Source organism: Asterias amurensis, chromosome 10, assembly GCF_032118995.1.
Source record: "Asterias amurensis chromosome 10, ASM3211899v1".
Lineage (NCBI taxonomy): Eukaryota > Metazoa > Echinodermata > Asteroidea > Forcipulatida > Asteriidae > Asterias > Asterias amurensis.
This window is the reverse complement of record NC_092657.1, coordinates 5,325,576-5,344,970: the sequence shown is the minus strand read 5'-3', so window position 1 is coordinate 5,344,970 and position 19,395 is coordinate 5,325,576. Positions and strand designations below refer to the sequence as shown.

At 39.8% G+C, this 19,395-nt stretch overlaps 2 protein-coding genes across 3 annotated transcripts; one reads left to right on the top strand and one right to left on the bottom strand.

Moving 5' to 3' along the window:
- Positions 1 to 403: 403 nt before the first annotated feature.
- Positions 404 to 11,531, bottom strand: LOC139943103 (putative GTP-binding protein 6). 2 transcript variants are annotated; one of them, XM_071939921.1, is made up of 8 exons: positions 11,480 to 11,531; positions 7,640 to 8,461; positions 7,159 to 7,248; positions 6,111 to 6,340; positions 5,445 to 5,653; positions 3,810 to 3,958; positions 2,615 to 2,773; positions 404 to 1,642 (listed from the first exon to the last, which is right to left on the bottom strand). In XM_071939921.1, exons 2-8 carry the CDS (start codon positions 8,371 to 8,373, stop codon positions 1,486 to 1,488), a joined length of 1,728 nt encoding a protein of 575 aa, XP_071796022.1. In that variant the 5' UTR covers positions 8,374 to 8,461; positions 11,480 to 11,531; the 3' UTR covers positions 404 to 1,485. The 2 variants fall into 2 exon arrangements, with proteins under 2 accessions (XP_071796022.1, XP_071796021.1); XM_071939920.1 differs by lacking the exon at positions 11,480 to 11,531 and adding an exon at positions 9,355 to 9,444.
- LOC139943105 (splicing factor 3A subunit 2-like) lies at positions 9,453 to 18,966 on the top strand. Its single transcript, XM_071939922.1, has 8 exons — positions 9,453 to 9,507; positions 10,493 to 10,697; positions 11,807 to 11,925; positions 12,206 to 12,318; positions 14,035 to 14,084; positions 15,419 to 15,559; positions 16,000 to 16,068; positions 16,406 to 18,966. The coding sequence occupies exons 2-8, from the start codon at positions 10,572 to 10,574 to the stop codon at positions 17,192 to 17,194; spliced, it is 1,407 nt and encodes a 468-aa protein (XP_071796023.1). The 5' UTR covers positions 9,453 to 9,507; positions 10,493 to 10,571; the 3' UTR covers positions 17,195 to 18,966.
- Positions 18,967 to 19,395: the final 429 nt, after the last annotated feature.

Here is a 19,395-nt window from a genome sequence, read left to right as displayed (position 1 = left end):
CTCTTTGTGCACAAAATTTTCTCAGCTACACAGAGACCTGCCCACAATTACACTCTAAACAAGAATGAGCTACTGGTCTTTCAGGTCTAAAGATGGCCTGTGCTGGTTTAAGCCCCCCCCCCCCCCCCCCCAACCCCATGACAATCAAGCTTCTAACACTTCTATTGGTGAAACCAATACCTAGTGCGGACATATATGTATTCCTGTATGCACTTGTGTAACTCCCAGGGTTACTGGTTTTTAATACAGAACGAGGACCAGCATGATCCTCCGTTACAAAGGAAACTATGTCATGCATTTTGTGTAGTTTTGTTTACTATCTAATTTTGTCAGTAATCAAGTAAATAGACAACCTCAATCACAGGAAATCTCACAATCTTTTATTTTAAATTTCTTTGTCTGCCTTCCGGGCTATACTTGCTGTATGTCTTACTGCCGGATGAAAGTGAGTGTACAAATAAATCAGTATTTAAAAGCACAATATTAAACAAAATATCTCATCAGATTAAAATATAAAACATATTCCATCATTTCAACAGCTTGAAACATATTCCATCATTTCAACAAGTGAAAATATTCACTCAATCCATTGCAAGAATGCAAAACAACCACTTTAAGTTTTAGAAAACATCCAAGTAGAATTATTTCACTCTGTTTGGAGGCTAAAAAGTAAGGATAACCAGACTGCAAGACTCTACTCTTGCAATCACTTTGGGCATTTTGAACTGCCGAGTTAACCCATGGTGTGGTCTTGTAGGTAATATTAAACAGGTTGGGATGAAAATACAAGATGAACTGTCCAAACTGATGGTTTATTGATGTAGACCATATTTATTTGTTTGAAGTTATAAGCCGCATGTCCTCATTGACAAACAAGAGTTATTATCAGTATGTATTATATTTTCCCCCAGTTTCTATACCTAAGGCAAGTTTAACGCCCTTTGAAGTTTGAAGTTATAAGCCGCATGTCCTCATTGACAAACAAGAGTTATGATCAGTATGTATTATATTTTCCCCCAGTTTCTATACCCAAGGCAAGTTTAACGCCCTTTTGGTATCCTAAACTGGACCATTCGACACAAAAAAGCGGGGGAGGGAGTCAGTCCTAGGGCTTTTTAGAAGGGCTGGGAAATATCTTTACCATACCAACCATACCAAGCATGGGTGTCAATACAGCCCGAAAACATCATTCTTGTATCACGCGGTGCCTTGATGCCTAGTTATATTTTGATTTGTGTCGTAAAGCTTTCTTTACAGGTAAATTGTCAAGAAAGATGAAATGAAAGGCAACATGCTAAAGTTCAGCTGAATACAGCAATAAATGTTTTCAGTACTTTCACAAGAACTTCAAATCCATCCATGTTTAGCAAGGTGACGGCGGATACAAACCACATCGCTGAATACAGCATTCACGCATGAACACCAACCCTCATAAATCTGAGAAATGACTCATGCATTAGTTTTGTTTTCTTTTGAGAAAATACTTCATGACTTTTCAACGACAGTAGTTCTTAGATCACCGAACTTTGCAATGAACTTGGCGAAGGCTGAGACGCTCATGATGGCGTTTACTTTCATCATCTGCATATCAGCATCATCTCCTTCTTCTGTTGATGTTACTGTGGCTTCCTTGTATAACCAACTGTAAGAAGATTAAAACGACGGGGGAAATCGAAGATTCATGAGCAAAGACTACAGTAACCATTGGTATATAAAGTGCTATTCCACATGACAGAAATTTAACTGGGGTCCCTTGCTTAATTTTAGCATGGCTGTAAAATGTAGCAGAGTTTGACAATATTTTGCAAGAGAACTTGACAGTAGAAACAGTTGTCCTTTCACACAAGGAATTTTTTTTTAAATTTACAACCATACTACTACCAAGGGACCCTTCCTGTGTGAAACACGAAAGGGGGAAACCGAAAGGCTGAGATGCTCATGATGCTCATGGGGGAAATCGAACACTCATGATGAGCAAAGACTACAGTAACCATTAGCATATAAAGTGTTATTCACAGGACAGAAATTTAACTGGGGTCCCTTGCTTTATTTTAGCATGGTTGTAAAATGGAGCAATGTTTGAAAATATTTTGCAAGAGAACTTGACAGTAGAAACAATTATTGTCCTTTCACTTGAGGAACATATTGTAAAATTTCACATCCATGCTACATACAATTTACCAAGGGACCCTTCCTGTGTGAGCCTTTTGGCATAGAATTCACAGGATACCTTTTGAGGAGCAAAATCAACGTTTAAGCCATGGCTTATACGCTAAAGATGATGGTAGGAGCAATTTGCTGAAAACAGCGTACAATAGAACAACTGATAAATCTCTGCCAAACATCAATAATAACTGACTGGGTAAATTTGAAATAATTCGGGGTGAAACAAAGACAATTTTTTTTATAGTGGATTGTCTCTGGATGAACATGCAAGGGCTCTATCAACTAACCCTGCTTGTTGGCATTGCCTTTGCTTTGTATTTATAGCTTTTCATTAAGATATTTCCAACCTTGGTTGGCAAAAACTTTGCAATAAAAACGTCTATACAGTATTTCTTCCCCCTATCCAATGGTTACCAAAAATCTACTGTGTATGTTGAAGCCAACTCACCTTAAATGGGGACTACTCATCGGTATTTCCAACTGACAGCCAGTGATGTCAGTAGTCTCAAGAATTCTCTTCTGGAGGCAGTCTTTAAGTTTGTCCAGCCCTGAGCCTGTCTCGGCAGATGTTTGTAGTCCTGATTCTACCAGCTCCTCGTCGATCGCCCTATCGAGAAAAAGTTTGTGCATGAGACATGCATAATAATAAACGTTAAATCTTTTGGCACATGCAAAGAATCTCCAATGATTTAATAACAATGCCATCCGTGGATCAATTTAAGAACACCATGCAGGCTTACTAACGACGACAAATGTAAAAAGATAAGTAGAAAAAAAAATGTTTTACTACCTATCTATTTATATTTGTCGTCTTCAGTTAGCATAGTATTTTATTCTTTGTATTTTGTCAAACAGTAATTTGCTATCCGACATTTAAGCAGCACAATGAAATTGGCCCCTTGTGCATAAATAAAAATGCATTATACACTCTATCTTAACTTGTCAGTTATTGACTGTCATAATAATAACACCTTTCCTTTTGTAAAACTGGTAGTGGCCAGTAGAAGAGATTAAATTAACCATAAGCTTCTCTCCACCCATGAGTAAATGGGTACCTGCAAAGGCAGAGATGGTTTTTGTGATTGACTTAGCTTTAGTGCGCTTCATATTTGGCAGCACAGGCTGCATACTCCTGAGATGATTTAAGGAATGGTTTAAAGGAACACGTTGCCTTGGATCGAACGAGTTGGTCAAAACAAAAGCGTTTGTAACCGTTTTTTATATAATGCATATGGTTGGAAAGATGTTTTAAAAGTAGAATACAATTATCCACACAAGTTTGCCGCGAAATTGGGTGGTTTTCCTTCTACTGTGCGAACTAACACAGTCGGCCATTTATGGGAGTCAAAATTTTGACCCCCATAAATGGCCGACGTGTTAGTCGACAAGGTAAAGGGAAAACCACGCAATTTCGAGGCATGTTTGTGTGCATCATTGTATTCTACTTTTACAATATCTTTGCAGCCATATGCATTTTATAAAAAAACGGTTACAGACGCTTTTGTTTTGACCAACTCGTCCGATCCAAGGCAACGTGTTCCTTTAAGTCCCAGTGTCCAGGGGTAATAATGTGGAGGGGCTTTGAGACGCCCTGGTGTATAAAGTGCTACATCAAAACCAACTATTATTGTTATTATTATTACCCTTCAACTTTATCGACTTTGTTGCAGACTTCAACGATATTGTCCATGAGTGTCTCGGGCACGCCTAACTCAGCCAAGACCTGAAGCACCTTCACCTTCTGGGCTACAGTGTCTGGATGGCTAACGTCACGAACATGAACGATAATGTCCTACTGAGAGAAAAACAAAACAGATCGTGCTGAAAACTTGCAACGTAGAGTGGAAGTTAAAAGAGAACATGTTTGATACTTCAGAACAAAAGGATACAAGCACTGTTTCATAGACCAACTCGCCCTATCCAAGGCAATGGTCTCTTGAAGAGACCAAAAAGGGAAACTTTGAAATGATTTGGGGTTAAACAAAGAGTGAGTAAACTAAATTTCAACTAAACAATTAATTTAGGGTGAACGAAAAAAATTACTAGAGAGCAGAGCTTGAACTTGCGACCTCCGCAGGATGATATTTGGCCCATGGAAAAAGAGTAGGAACACTTTATTAAGAAGAAGGGCTGACCTACATGTACATTGTACATATACATGTTAAATAAGTTACTAATGAGAAGTCCCCTCGATCCACTAGGCTAAAGTAGTAGTCCCTGCCGATTTTCTAACTTCCGCCCAGGTCATGCAGTAGAAGCTAATGAGTAGGATAGCGCTTTTTAGATTTCAGAAGTCTCCAGTACCCAGGACAAAATTCCAGTTGAACCTAGTTAAAATGGGTTTAACTGGAACTAGTTGAAACCGGTTGATAAACTAGATAAACACATTTAAAACCAGTTGGTTAGTATGGAAAAACTGGTTTATAATTTCAACCTAGTTGAACACAGTTAAACCTAGTCCAAACCAGTTGGTTTATATGGAAAATGGACGAGTTTGGTCACTATCCAGTTGAACCAGTTGACCCCAGTTAACTAGGTTCAACTGGAATTTTGACCTGGGTAGTAGAGAAGTCTCCTAGACATTATCTACCCAGCAAGCCTCATGTAGACATCAAATCAAATTATACACATGGTGTTACCGCAAACTGATACCTCACCATGCATTGTCTCAAATCAAATATATACACATGGTGTTACCGCAAACCAATATACACTGATACCTCACCATGCAATGTCTCAAATCAAATATTACCGCAAACCAATATATTGATACCTCACCATGCATTGTCTCAAATCAAATATATACATGTACTCATGGTGTTACCGCAAACCAATATATTGATACCTCACCATGCATTGTTTCAAATCAAATATATACACATGGTGTTATCGCAACCAATATATTGATACCTCACCAATGTCTCAAATCAAATTTATACACATGGTGTTACCGGTAACCAATATACTGATACCTCACCATGCAATGTCCAAAATCAAATATATACATGTACACATGGTGTTACCGCAAACCAATATATACTGATACCTCACCATGCATTGTCTCAAATCAATAATACACATGGTGTTACCACAAACCAATGTATACCTTCACCATGCAATGTCTAAAATCAAATATACACATGGTGTGACTGCAAACAAATATGTATTGATTCCATGCAATGTCTCAAATCATACACATGGCATGCATGGTGTAACTGCAAACCAAGTATACATTGACACCTCACAATGTCTAAAAACCCATAGCCCAGTCTACTCACAGAGAGCAGCACATCCTCCAACGTTGCTGCAAATGAAGCTACGAGACTGTGAGGTAGATCAGATATAAAGCCAACAGTGTCCATGTAGATAACAGGCATTCTGTTAGGGAGGGTACCTCCGTGCGCAGTCACGTCCAGCGTTGCAAAGAGCTGATCCTTAGGCTGCATTGTTGCATCTCCAGTCAGGGATTTGATTAGGGTGGTCTTCCCTGAGATTCAAAGGGAAAGTATTTATTTGGTAATAACTCTTAAAGGTGGTGGACACTATTGGTAATTACTCAAAATAATTATTGGCATAAAACTTTACTTGGTGACGAGTAATGGGGAGAGGTTGATGGTATAAACATTGTGACAAACGGCTCCCTCTGAAGTGCCATAGTTTAAGAGAAAGACGTCATTTTCCACGAATTTGATTTCGAGACCTCAGATTTAGAACTTGAGGTCTCGAAATCAACCATCTAAACGCACACAACTTCGTGTGACAAGGGTGTTTTTTTTTCAAACAATTCTAGACCACTGAGATTGCCCGGTAGCTAGAGATTGTCCGAGATTGTCCGAGTCATATGTGTTTACATCTGAAAATTGTGTGCATGGTTTTTCACTGTTCTCTCCCATAATAAATATTTATTCCATTTCATCGGTTTGTATTTCTATTAAACAGCTCACCAGCATTGGTGTATCCTACCACAGAAACGATGGGGAAGTTTCTCCGAGCCCTTCCTCCTCGCAATAAACTTCGCTTCATCTTCAGCTGGTCCAGCGCCTTTCTGACTTTCTGCTCCCGCTCTTTCAAGACTCGTTGCTGAACCGATAAGAAGGTCTCTCCGCCCCCACTAATGAAAGAGTGGCCACCTCTTTGCTGGTCCATGTTGTCGTTTTGTCTTCTGAGGCGGGATCTGGAGAATGTGGATGGGTAAACAAAGATTTAAAGGTATCACACAGGACTGGTAGATAAAAGTGACAGATAAAAGTGATATATTTAAAGTGTTTTACGATTCTTGATGTGCATTACAAAACACACAGAACCGACAACTTTGCATTGTAAACCCCATCTAAAATAATAATGTTTAAAAGTGTCAAGACCGGGACTTGGAAAAGCCTGATCTTCACAAGTGTCTAGACTGGGACCCACACTTTGCTGAAATCTAAAACACCAAAGCTTGAATCCAGGGGGCTTGGGAGCTCGGCCAGAGAAAACGTGCACAGGAACACTTAATTCATACAGTTGTCCCAAAGTCAAAGTTGCAGCCCTGAGAGATAAAAGTGTTGAGGGGTAATAAGTAACTGGCTCCCTATTCGTTTACCTTCCATGTCTTTGTGTTTACTTGGTGAGTTTCATTTCATTTAATTACTCTGGTTAGCCAAGGACTTGCAAAAGAACAAACTTTACCAGTACACACTGGCCAAGAACATCCTAAACAAGCAAGTTTCAGTTTGAGATTTTGGATGAAACCCACGAGAAGTATTCCAGGCAAAATCCCAAGCGCACTTCAGGTACACAGTGACTGAAAACTCAATCCACATAATGCCGCCGGCATGATTCGGACCAGAATCCTAGTAGGTGGAAAGATACCACTACGCCAACCAGAAACAATCATCCAGAAATGTGTTATTTTTATTTTAAAAATAAAGCAATACCTGTTGCAACTGAATTGAACTTCATTGTTAAGAAATCAACTGAAAGTGCAATTAGTTTTTAAATGAAGTCTCGTACCTGAGGTATGGAATCTCTGCTAGTGCAATCTGCATTTGGGCCTCTCTTGTGCGGGCATGGTCTTTAAAAATCTTTAGAACAACGGCGTATCTGCAAGAAATAGAGAGAAAGAGTAGCACTGTGAGCATTTTCAATCTTGAAATAAAGGAATGGGAGGAAATAACAGTGACCAATCAATTGACCACAGGTATGTGGATAAATGTCAATTAAGACATTCTTGGTTGAACAAAGAAATCTTAATCAGAGTGGGACTTGAACCTGTGTACTCTTTGTACTCTTGTGCCGGTACTCTACCTTCAAATTTTGTCAATATCTTTGATCAGGAGTGCCAGTCAGAAGCCATTCAACCTGTAACTGCACTAACCCTACCCTTGGAGCTGCAGTAAACTACACAGGTCAAGATTAAGGTCAGGGTCAAGGTCAAGGTCAAACGTCATTTCACCAAAATAATAAAAAAAGTGTCCCAGTTTTAAACTCACACCTGTCAAAGACTTGTACTCCCCAAGCATCTTCCAGCTCCCTCTGTTGTACCCCGCTAAGTCTATCAATACTCAGAAAAACGCCTGTGATCTCCAGCCGTGAGCGGATAATCTTAGTTAGCTCGGCAAACGTCCCCTTCCCGAAAACAAACTTCTTGGCAGGGTCCTTAACGGCTTGCACCAGACTGTCCACGACCGTCCAATCTGGAATGGTCTCCACCAGGGCAATGGCCTCCTCAAGTTGCATATCAGGGTGCGTGTGGCGCTTTGCTCCATGACCGCGTCTTAAGTCGGGCTGAAGGACAAAGAAGCGATGACCTCCGAGAGGAGGAGGGTCGATATCTTTGATCGGGTCCTCCTGCGAGAGGATTGCTTCCCAATCAGATTCAAAGTCCGAGGAGGACCCATCATCCTCATCCTGGCTTCTTCTTTTGCTAGGTAGAGAGTCTTGACCCTTCAGCTTCTTGGTGACATGTTTTTTCTTTTGACATCTGGAAGAGTGGAATGACGATGCTGAGACGAGGGACGGAAATTGAGACGCATTTGGAGTCGTTGAGATTTGGAAGAGTGGAAAGATAGCTGCATTCAGAGTGACTAGGCATCGATGAGACTGGAGGCTTGCTGAGCTGTTCAAGCAACGAGTTAGGGGGGCATGCTGACGACAAAAGACTGTACTCCAAGGTATGTTTCTGACTTCAGCAGATGTCACGCTGAGTAGTTTCCTCACAGCAGACATTCTTTACACGGATGACAAGGGAGGGCTCTCTCTTTTTTCTGATGCTACATGTAGGTACAGTCAAAAGTCAGGATCAGACAGTGGAAACCTGGAATGAACAATAGAAGGTGCATATATTTAGTAGAATGTTGACTTCAACAATGGTGGAAGCACAATATAGGGAATACTTTCCGCACACTTCTGTCACCACACTTCTGAATAAATGAGATCAGGGGTGGATTTCACAAAGGTAGTCCTAACTTAGGACTAGTCCTAGGCAATGCTAAGAGATAGGACCAGTCCTAAGTTAGGATGAGTTACTGGTCCTAACTTAGGACCAGTCCTATCTCTTAGCATTGCCTAGGACTAGTCCTAAGTTAGGACTACCTTTGTGAAGTCCACCCCTGGACAGTACTATTTTATTTCATAACGAATGAAAAACGGCAAACGTGCAATGTGCACATGGCAGGATACAGACACTTTTCACAAAATTCAACCTGTCCCCTGGACTGGCAGACTGGAGTGAGTTCGAGTATGAATCAAAATTATTTTAATCATGAACTTTGTAACATTTGTAAGGTGACTAAACAAACAATACAAAACAAATTAAAATGGTGATACCATTGGATTTGGATGTGGCTGCCTACATGTACATGCAACAATGTGTGAGTGACACTGACTTGATGATGCAATTTAGAGGACTATTTCTTGACTACAGTGTATACACCCACCCCCCTCTCCTGGCCCTGGTGTGCACATGCACTGACTTGCCAATCAACACTTACCCCAGCCCCCCCCCACACCCCTAATAATAGTTCCCAGCCCCGCCCCACCCCCCAACCCAACAGTAACACCTCAAAGTTGACCCCTTTTTGTCTCAATTTCCACTGCAATTTCCCATGTGAAATGGGGACGTTAATGCTCAACATAATGCATGTCTTAATAGGCAATGAATGACATTCATAAGGTTATAAAATCGTAAAATCTAAAATAAAAACCTACCCATTTTTTGGCAAGCTTGTTCTCAATCTAACTTTAATATTGGAGTTCTCGAGCTAGCTAGCTCGGGAGTTGAAAGCGCCCTCTTGCGATAGTAACAGTGAGTCTTCAACGTTTGGCACACGTGTAAACGTGAATCGGACGAAAGAAAGTTTGGTAAGTTTTAGCTATTTACTGGAGTTGGTGGAACTAAATGGTTACCATGCAAGCAAATGATTATTTCGAAGGTTCATATAGCTTCATTTAAACTACCAGTTGTGCCATTTAATTGTAGAATTTGTTTGATAAACCTAAGATCATAAAGATGAATTTTTATTTTTTTGAAGATTTGTTGTTGAAGCGAAGGCCATAGCGCGCATGAACTAACTAGTAACGATTAATGAGCGAGGCACCAGACGATTTTATGTGTTTTAATCAGCTGTATAGTAGATTGGTTCCCTGCCTTGATACGATCAACGGATAATCTTCCGCACGTCGCCACCAATTATCCGCCCTTAATTGAATTCAAATCATGAGCTACATGTAGTATTAGTAATGAACAAAAAATGCTACCTATATTTTCTATCCCTTTTTATAAAAAAAATTAAATTATAAAGATTTACTTAGGCCCCCTATTTTATATTAATAGTATTTATTAGGATAATTAATATAAAAAAAAAATCACAGGGGACAGGCAGGGCCTCACACACAGTAGACACACTACACAACACAGGGCACACCAGTCTACATGTACGTAGCCCCATTTGTGTGGCCAAGATTCAGCTAGCCTTGGCCACGCAAGTGGGGCTACACTCTAAGTACCTCCATGCATGGTGTCACAATCACACACACAGTGTTTTTTACACAAGTGATCACTTTCATTCTCTGCCCCCCCCCCCCTGTCCCTGATGATTACTATGATTGCATTTGGCCTACCGTATTAGTATTACAACTGACAACAACTGAGGACAACAAATTTTAAATGCACTTTATAACAACATTTCAACATGATAATAAAACAATTAACGTGGAAGAGTCATGTTTCTATATTACTTTCATTCAGTCTGTTGAAACAGTTGTATTTCTAACTCTCAAAAATTTACTTTTTTTACCCCGATTTAGTGATAAGTTAGTGTTATGATTATTTTCTTTCTCCCCGCAGGTTTGACCATTCAACCAATTATCCCGAGGACATTGTTCTTCCAACGTTCTACATCCATCAGTCTTGAAGAAAGACCAAGATGGACTTTCAGAATAGAGCAGGAGGCAAGACGGGAGGAGGAGGGGTTGCCTCTGAGTCTGAGAGTAACCGAGACAGGAGGGAACGACTCAGGCAGTTGGCCTTGGAAACAATCGATCTAAACAAGGTACAGGGGTGGGGACAGTACAGTCAACCCTCTTTATAAAGAGCACTGTTGTAGCCATGGATCGGTGGGCGATGTTGGGCAGGCCTGTATGGCAAGCCATATGCCAAATAATTTGATAAACAGTGTTTATTGGTGATCAAATTATTGGGCATATGGCTTGCCATAGGCCTGCCAAGGACTCACCATTTTTGCACAGCACTCTCATGAGCAAAATACATCATGTAACCCAGTACAGATTTGCCCTAGAATAAATAAAAATGTTTTCTACTGTGCATTGATCTGAGACATCTCTACATTGTAATGACAAGGAGTAGGGAGCCCTATCAAATGTAAAAAAAAGAACATCCGCAGTCAAAAGGCCATTCAACTTATTCATGTTATTGCATGGCCCCATAACACAAACAGTTTGGAAACCTGACATCATTCCTGAAGCTGGCACATTAAAACATGATTAATTTTGTTAATCCGCTCACCCTTACATGTATCGCACACCACTAATATTGGTCTGTGAGCTACAAGTAGTAACAACCTTGAAAAAGACCACTAATATAAAGATGTTCTGCAGTTAAATAAATAAAGAGTACATGTACAATCACACTTTTGCTTTGTGCTTCTTTGTTTAGCTGCCCTGTTATATAAAGAGGTTATTTGGCCAGTCCCAGCGATCTTGTATCTATAAGAGCTGGAGTGCAGGAATGAATCTATTGTATGTCATGTAATCTTCCACTCCATGAAGGGCACATCACCTGATTATATCAATGACTTGGTTCATGTGTACAAACCTCCCAGACAGCTCCGCTCCTCAAACAATCTGCTCCTGAACGTTCCACGTTACATTACGTGCACTCCTGGGGTGATCGCTGTTTTGCACATGCCGGCCATCTCTTTGGAACAGCATCCCACTTCAATTCAAAAATAATCTCAAAACATATCTATTTCGGAAACAATAGTCTTCTAACTTTTGGTTGTGTTGTGTCATTGTATATTAGCAGAGTTCTTGTTTTTTGCACCAGGAGTGTCATCATTGACAGACATGGCGCTTTAGAAATGTTCAACATAATTACTATTATTATATTATTATTATCATGTGTGTTCGGTTTTTATTTCAGGATCCTTATTTCATGAAGAATCATCTGGGTTCTTATGAATGCAAGCTGTGCCTGACTTTACATAATAACGAAGGGAGCTATCTGGCCCATACACAGGGCAAGAAACATCAGTCTAATCTGTGAGTTATATAACATGAATAATACTACATATTGCTTTAAAGGGTTTGGGTACTTTTTTTGGACAAGAAACAAAATGTCCACAGATTTACATTAAACTCACACAGTTTGAAAATAATGACAGTAGAAAACTTCCCTTCAAATATTATTTGCTAATAGATGCTGTATTTTTTTGAGAAATGAGTAAAACAAGTCACATAATTTTTCGTTTCTAAAGATGAGCATCACTGAGTGCAAGCTATACAAGAAGCCACTATTATTATTTCTTATTTCTTGTGGCAGAGCGAGGAGAGCAGCAAAGGAAGCCAAGGATGCTCCGGCCCAGCCAGCTCTGCTAGAGAAGGCAAAAGTAGACATCAGAAAGTTTGTCAAGATTGGACGACCTGGATACAAAGGTTAGCACCAGCTCATGTATTTATATAGTCTTGCAATAATATTATTTATTTTTATTTATTTATTTATTTCCTCAAAACCTCAAAAAATGGAGAAGATAAAAAGATTAATAAAAAATACATCAAGAATACACTACAAGGGACATGTTAGCATAACAACATTAATTTCCTCTGAAGTAACATACAGTTTGGTACATGTAGTTAAAACAAAGAGGTAACTCACTAAAATATTTGAATCTGAAAAAAAAATTCAGGCCAGAGGCCATTTCAGGCATATGAAAGCACACAACAAAGTTGATTTTTTGTTTCATTATTTTCCTGCAACTTTGATGACCAATTGAGCCAAAATCGTTCACAGATTTGTTAATAGTATGCATATGTTGGAACACGCCAAGTGAGATTATCTTCAAGTACGCGCTAATTCTCCAATCAGATTGGCAGAATGGAGTGGTGATAAAAACCTATACTGCACGGCTAATATCACTACCATGCGTCTTGTGTGTTCTATGTCACGCGCCAAGTTTGCTTGAAGATAAATACATTCGGCCTCGTTGAATATGGGACGCAGAAGCGCTATATTTTTCCGTATTCCACTCGCGCTTGTGTGATAACTTATAATACTGACAATTACCAAATCGTGTCTTGTGCCTTTAAGTAATGGGAGCTTGGGTTTGAATCCCAGTCATGACCATAGAGCTATATATATTGACTAGAGCGCTAACACCCCGTTATACACGCACTAAGGTTTTGAAGCCGTGTGGGCGCATCCATGTTTATGTACAAACAATACAAAAGCTTGAAATTTTGTACGGCAATTGTACGGCTATTTGCATGATCGTGCGTCTGTTCTTTTTTATGTGCCATCGAAGCAAAAAATGCAGTGAATGTGAACGCACAATCTGCTGATCGGCGCACAAACTGCGAGCATCATGTGCGTCATGATTAAAAGGCGCGTTTACCTTTTTTTATAGTACGGCAATCAAGTCGAAGTTACAGTTTTCGCAGCGTGGACGCACGCGAGTGGACAGTTGCGTACGTATACGCACATGCCGAATGTAAAATAATCGCGGCAATGTGTGTTCTCTTAAAATTCTGAATTCACGCAACACACCAAACATGTCTGCGCCCAGGGTGGCTTCAAAACGCAAAGCAAGTTAGCGCTCTAGTCAATATATATAGCTCTATGGTCATGACACTTCTTGAGCAAGATGCTTTACTATAATTGCTAACTTCGCTCCACCGAGGGGTATAAATGGGTACCTGTGGGGGTAGAGGTTGATATTGTGTATGAAAATGCCTTTGGAGCACCTCAGCAGCCCAGGGGTGGATTTCACAAAGAGTTAGGACTAGTCTTATCTCGAGTTAGGACCAGTTACTCGTCCTAACTTAGAACTATCCATGCAATTTGTATTTCTCCTACCTAACTCTTTGTGAAATCGACCACTGGGCTGTATACTCCCCAGGGAATTGAGGAACGATTATGTGAAGGAATGTTATTGGACATATGACCAGGGCACTAATGTAAAGTGTGATGTTAGAACTAGTTATTCTTATCTTTTATTCTTTCAACCAGAACATAATTTTTAATTTTACCTTAAACAATAAAGCCATTGTTATTTCTCAATACACATGTAATAAGTAGAATATGAAATTATTGTTCACAAACACGAAGAAGCTTCACATGCTGTAGAGTAAAATGTATTCTTTTTGTTTCCATAGTGACAAAACAACGGGATTCAAACTCCGGTCAACAGAGTCTTCTGTTCCAGGTAAGTGTAAATTTTTCAATTTAGTGAGCATCTCAAATGTCGGAATTGTAGGAGCACTATAATTGGATCGGAAAAGCATTCTATGGTAAACGCATGGACGGTTCTGTTGGACCATCGGAACGTTCCGACGGAATGCTTGAATCACAGAAAGCTCGAACTTGCCTCTTATTGAGCCGAATATATGTATATCGACAATCAATGGACTATTTAATTGGACATTTTGTTTGCTCTGAAGGTTTTATTCAATAACCAAAACGGTAAATAAATTATAAATCTTGGAATGCACTAAAATTTGAGTGCTATTGCAAACCGAATATTTCTACTTTTATGCTAATTGCTATTTAGATGTTTAGTTAAATGCAATGTGTCTTTTTAGCTTGCTACATTATACATGTAACACAGTTATTTTACAGTTTTTATGTTAATGTAATAATGTTTTAGCGTTTGTATTTTATCCTTGGATCAATGTAGTTGTGTGTTTCACTCTTTTATATTTCATTTCATCTTCTTATTACTACAGGTGTAATGTGAATTTATACTTACTGTTTTATTTCAGTTATTACACCATGTTGCTGTATCTCAAAGTTGTGTTACTGTTTTATCTCATTTTTTGTATTGTTGTTCTTATTGTTCAATGTACATGTAATCTTGCTGTATTTTGCTTATCTCTTTTTAGCTTAATGTTTATATTATGTAAACAAATTCTGTACAGCGTTTTGAGATGTTTTTATGTAAGACGCTTTATCAAAAATAAGTTGCTATTATTATTATTATCTTAAATGATTAACAAATTTCCATACAGTTGTCCGTTTAACTTTTAACCAATTTCTGTATTCAGGGGTAGATGCTAACTAGTGTTGATTTCTTTTTTAGATTATTAATGATATACAAACAGCTATAAAGGTTTTGCATTGGGTAGTGTACATGTATGGTGAGGATACATTCAGCCTTGGCTTTTAGTGGAACATTCAATTTTTTTTTTTTAAATATTGTCACCATGCACTCGTAAACATTCAATTATTCGTAATTTGTATAATGCAGGGAATCATGTATTCAGGCCTAGAATTACACAATAGCCATGACATCCGTTGCCCTTGTCTGGGCCTTGGTGCCCCTTAAAAATACTCCCATACTTTTTATGAGTGTCCATTAAAAGTACCCTTCGCAAAATAAAAACGACCTTACCCTTTCAAAGATGAAATTCCAGTCCTCTTTATGTAAAAAAAAATAATGTAATCCTTCTAATCAAATTAAAAAATGCGTACTCGGCTTATATTTTGTTCTTACTAAAAAAAGGAAAAATTTTCTGACATTTTTGGCTGTAAATTTTCCAGATTGATTACCCGGAAGTTGCTGAGGGTGTGAACCCCCGTCATCGGTTCATGTCTGCGTATGAACAAAGAGTGGAACCCCCTGATAAGAAATGGCAGTACCTGCTGTTTGCTGCAGAGCCTTATGAGACCATTGCTTTCAAGGTGAGTCAATATTTTATATTGAGTGTGTTCAATTAGCTTCCCCGTGTCAACCCTGTGGTGCTCAGTGGGTGAGCCCCTGACAAGAGCTAATTGAAAGATTCTCTAGCTACCGGGCAATCTTGTCAGTCTAGTTGGTAAGACACTGCTCTAGAATTGCAAGGGTCGTGGGTTTGAGTCCCACCCGAGTTACATGCCTGTAATATTTTTTCACAGGACCCGGGGAAAGTACTAAGAATACAGTGCTAACACACATCGGTGAATGGGTAACCCCACCCCCCCCAAAAAAAAAGAAAAAAAGAAGAAGATATTTTCCATGTAGTTATTGTCGATGCACCTCTTCTCCCACAGCGAAGTCTGGCCATCTCAGGAGGCATGGTTGGCTTGTATGGGACTGCTCACTAATTTTTGTTACATCATGTCCCAATTTTGTTTTTGTACAGGTGCCCAGCCGTGAAGTGGACAAAGCAGACAGTAAATTCTGGACCTCCTGGAACAAGGAAACGAAGCAGGTGAGGTCCTTTATTGGCTGGCTGTGACCCAGTGAAGGTTTTAAACAGGCCATTAGACCAAGTCACTGCTTGTATAGCCCTAGTCATAAAATGCCCATTTTGTTAAAAATTGTTTTATTGTGTAGGACAATCTGAAATATAGGAAAATCTAAAATTAAACATTTTTTTTTTCCCTTACTGATCATATACACGTACAACCATGAGGAAATGAAGTGTTTTACAGAATTGTGGCCTTTTTTAATTTTTCGTTTTGGAAGTTTAGAAAAGGTTCAACCTTAAGTGTTCGAAAACATGAATGCAATTTTAATGTGTTTTTTTCTTTGTTTTTTCTGTCTAGTTTTTCTTACAGTTCCATTTCAAGATGGAACCAAAGCCGATGCAAAATTCAAATGATGGCCCCGGAGCCGGACCTCGTTTGAGAGGCCCTCCACCATCCGACGATCGCCAACAAGGACCTCCGCGTCCCGACATGCGTGGCCCTCCTCCACCCCTACAAGGTGGCCCGCCACCTCCAGAAGGTTTCCGCGGCCCTCCGCCGAGATTCGGGGGACCGCCCAGACCCCCTGGACCTCCCGATGGTTTCCTGGGTCCAAGAGGTGGTCCTCCTCCGCGCCACCTCATGGGTGGACCGCCACCTCAGATGAGGGGTCCCCCTGAGCCTCCAGGTGTGCCAACCTCAGGACCACCCAGCTTGATGGCACCGCCTCCTAAACCCCCAATACCACCCCCATCGATAGGCCCCCCTTCAATAGGTCCTCCATCGATGGGTCCCCCAGCATTGGGCCCTCCATCGATGGGCCCCCCATCGTTGGCTCCACCACCCGGTCAGGATCTCCCGCCGGGTATGGAGCGACCTCCAATGATGGCCATACCTCCCCCGCCACCTCCAGTGTTTTCAACCTCGGGAGGCGCCTCTCTTCCACCCCCTCCTGTACCTCCTCCCAATATGCCTCCGCCTCCCATGTTTGGCATGAAGCCCCCTCCAATGCCCCCTGGGTTTCCTGGAGTTCCCCCACCCAATTTGATGTCGGGTGGGCTACCCTTACCGGTACCACCTCCTCCTCCCCCGACACCCATGGCACTCCTGAAGAACTTCCAGGAACAAGATGATGACGATGAGAATTAGATGATAATACAATTGTGTTAATTGAATTGCCCGTTAAAGGCACTGGACACGTTTGGTAACAAGTCAAAGACCAGTACATGTATGTATTCTCACTTGGAGTATACCAACATTTGAATAAAATTTATTAAAAAAAATTTGAAAATTCTCTGTGAAAAATTGGCCTATTTGCTTATCGAATTTGCAAGAGACTTAAGAGAGAAAATAACGCTCTTGTTGCATTTCTTTGTTTGATTCCAAATGCATAATAAAAGGCTTTATGTCTGAAGTCTTTCATTTTTTTGAGCGAGAAATGAACTCTTTCTCAAAAACTATGTTACTTCCGAGGGAGCTGTTTTTTACAATGTTGTATACTGTCAAAAGTACTTCATTGCTCGTTACCATGTAAGTTTTTATGCTTACAATTATTTTCAGTAATTACCAATAGTGTCCAGTGCCTTTAACAGATGTTAAATTTGTTTTGAGGATAAAGAATATTCATTTTGGTTTTTACCCATAAAATCGTCAGTGTAAAATAGACACAATTGAACAAATCGTGCCTGCAGGAAGTCCAGGCTCTGGCTCTTTTGTAAACATGTAGAGCCACAGGAAACGGAGTCTGTTGTTTTGTAGTTGTTTATCTGTGTTACTAAATTCACTTTGTATTATTTTCCTTTTTGAGTTGATAACCTACCCATATAATTGAATACCATGGTCGTGCGAATTATGTGTACAGTTAACATGGTTAAATCAATTATTAAGTCTCCAGGTCTGGATCCAATTTCATTGAGCTTTTTAAGCAGATAATATCGCTCAAGTTTCTGCTAAACAAAATTAAGCAGGATACCAGTCACATATGTACATGTGAAATGGTGTTTTAGCTGATGACCGTATGGTACGCATGTATTTGTTGTGCTTAGCTAGTTTTTGTGTTTAAGCAGCTCTATGAAACCAGGCCATGGAGTGAAACTAAATAAATGGCTTATGTTGTCCCTGATCTTGGCCTTTCGAGTTTGGCAACCAACATTCAAAAACTAAAGAATTGGCTGCAGTTGTCTCTCGAGTTTGGCAACCAACATTCAAAAACTAGAGAATTGGCTTCTGTTGTCCCTGATCTTGGCCTTTCGAGTTTGGCAATCAACATTCAAAAACTAAAGAATTGGCTGCAGTTGTCTCTCGAGTTTGGCAACCAACATTAAAAAACTAGAGAATTGGCTTCTGTTGTCCCTGATCTTGGCCTTTCGAGTTTGGCAATCAACATTCAAAAACTAAAGAATTGGCTGCAGTTGTCTCTCGAGTTTGGCAACCAACATTCAAAAACTAGAGAAATGGCTTATGTTGTCCCTGATCTTGGCCTTCGGGAAAGCTCCAGTGAAGGATTTTTCAGTTTGGCAAACAACATTCAAAAGCTAACCCCTATACATGTACATTGTTTTAGTGAGTAATTGTACATTTCATTGTACGTGTTTACATTTTCACTACTTGGTCATTAAGCTAAATTCTTTAGCTATCAGTCTGCTTGGGTCAGGCAGCAGTACTAACGGCTTGTTAAAGATCTAATTAAAAACACCATGGTCCACTGTTTGGAAAAGGAATTACATGGAGATAACAGGTGTGAGTTGGTAATTACGTTAAGGGTGTATTATCTTGATACGTCCTCCCGAGGACAACATTCCACTCTGAGTTTAATTTTGTACTTAAATTAGAGTAGTTTCAATCCATTTTTTTTTTTAACGAGGATTAAAAGGCAAAGAATACCTTTAGATTTCGGATCCTTTCGAGTGTTTTAATTCGTTATCAATGTAGATAATAAAACTAATCTGTGAAAACTTCATCTCAAATGGTGGTAGCGTTTTTGTTTTTAAATAAAGATGTCGCCAAGCAGGACGAATAAGTTATATTATTTGAATGTCACGAGAACTACGATCATCCAATCAAATGACATAGGTCTATTACGGGCGGTATAGTTTATACTATACTCCCCTTTTATTAAACGAAGGCTCCATGCAATGGCCGCCATCTTTGATGTCAAACAATAGAAACGTGTACGCGCTTTGACGTCTCTTGGCCAATGAAAGCTTTTTATTGACCTCAGTGAGGGGACTGTTATGAGCTTGTGACATCGTATGCATAAGCTGTGTATATTTTTGAACGAGCAACTTTAACTTGGGATTGTGCTTGGCAGCCAAGTTCACCGACCAATCTTGCCAGATATTTGATCAAAC

What these genes read in the sequence shown, in the direction of transcription:
- LOC139943103 (XM_071939921.1), bottom strand. Translation starts at nt 8,373, where the DNA reads ATGTCTGCTGTGAGGAAACTACTCAGCGTGACATCTGCTGAAGTCAGA. An exon ending in GGAGTACAAGTCTTTGACAG is followed by an intron (nt 7,249 to 7,639) that starts GTGTGAGTTTAA and finishes TATTTCTTGCAG; the next exon opens with ATACGCCGTTGTTCTAAAGA. An exon ending in GGTAGGATACACCAATGCTG is followed by an intron (nt 5,654 to 6,110) that starts GTGAGCTGTTTA and finishes TTTGAATCTCAG; the next exon opens with GGAAGACCACCCTAATCAAA.
- LOC139943105 (XM_071939922.1), top strand. Translation starts at nt 10,572, where the DNA reads ATGGACTTTCAGAATAGAGCAGGAGGCAAGACGGGAGGAGGAGGGGTT. An exon ending in AAGAAACATCAGTCTAATCT is followed by an intron (nt 11,926 to 12,205) that starts GTGAGTTATATA and finishes TTCTTGTGGCAG; the next exon opens with AGCGAGGAGAGCAGCAAAGG. An exon ending in AACAGAGTCTTCTGTTCCAG is followed by an intron (nt 14,085 to 15,418) that starts GTAAGTGTAAAT and finishes TAAATTTTCCAG; the next exon opens with ATTGATTACCCGGAAGTTGC.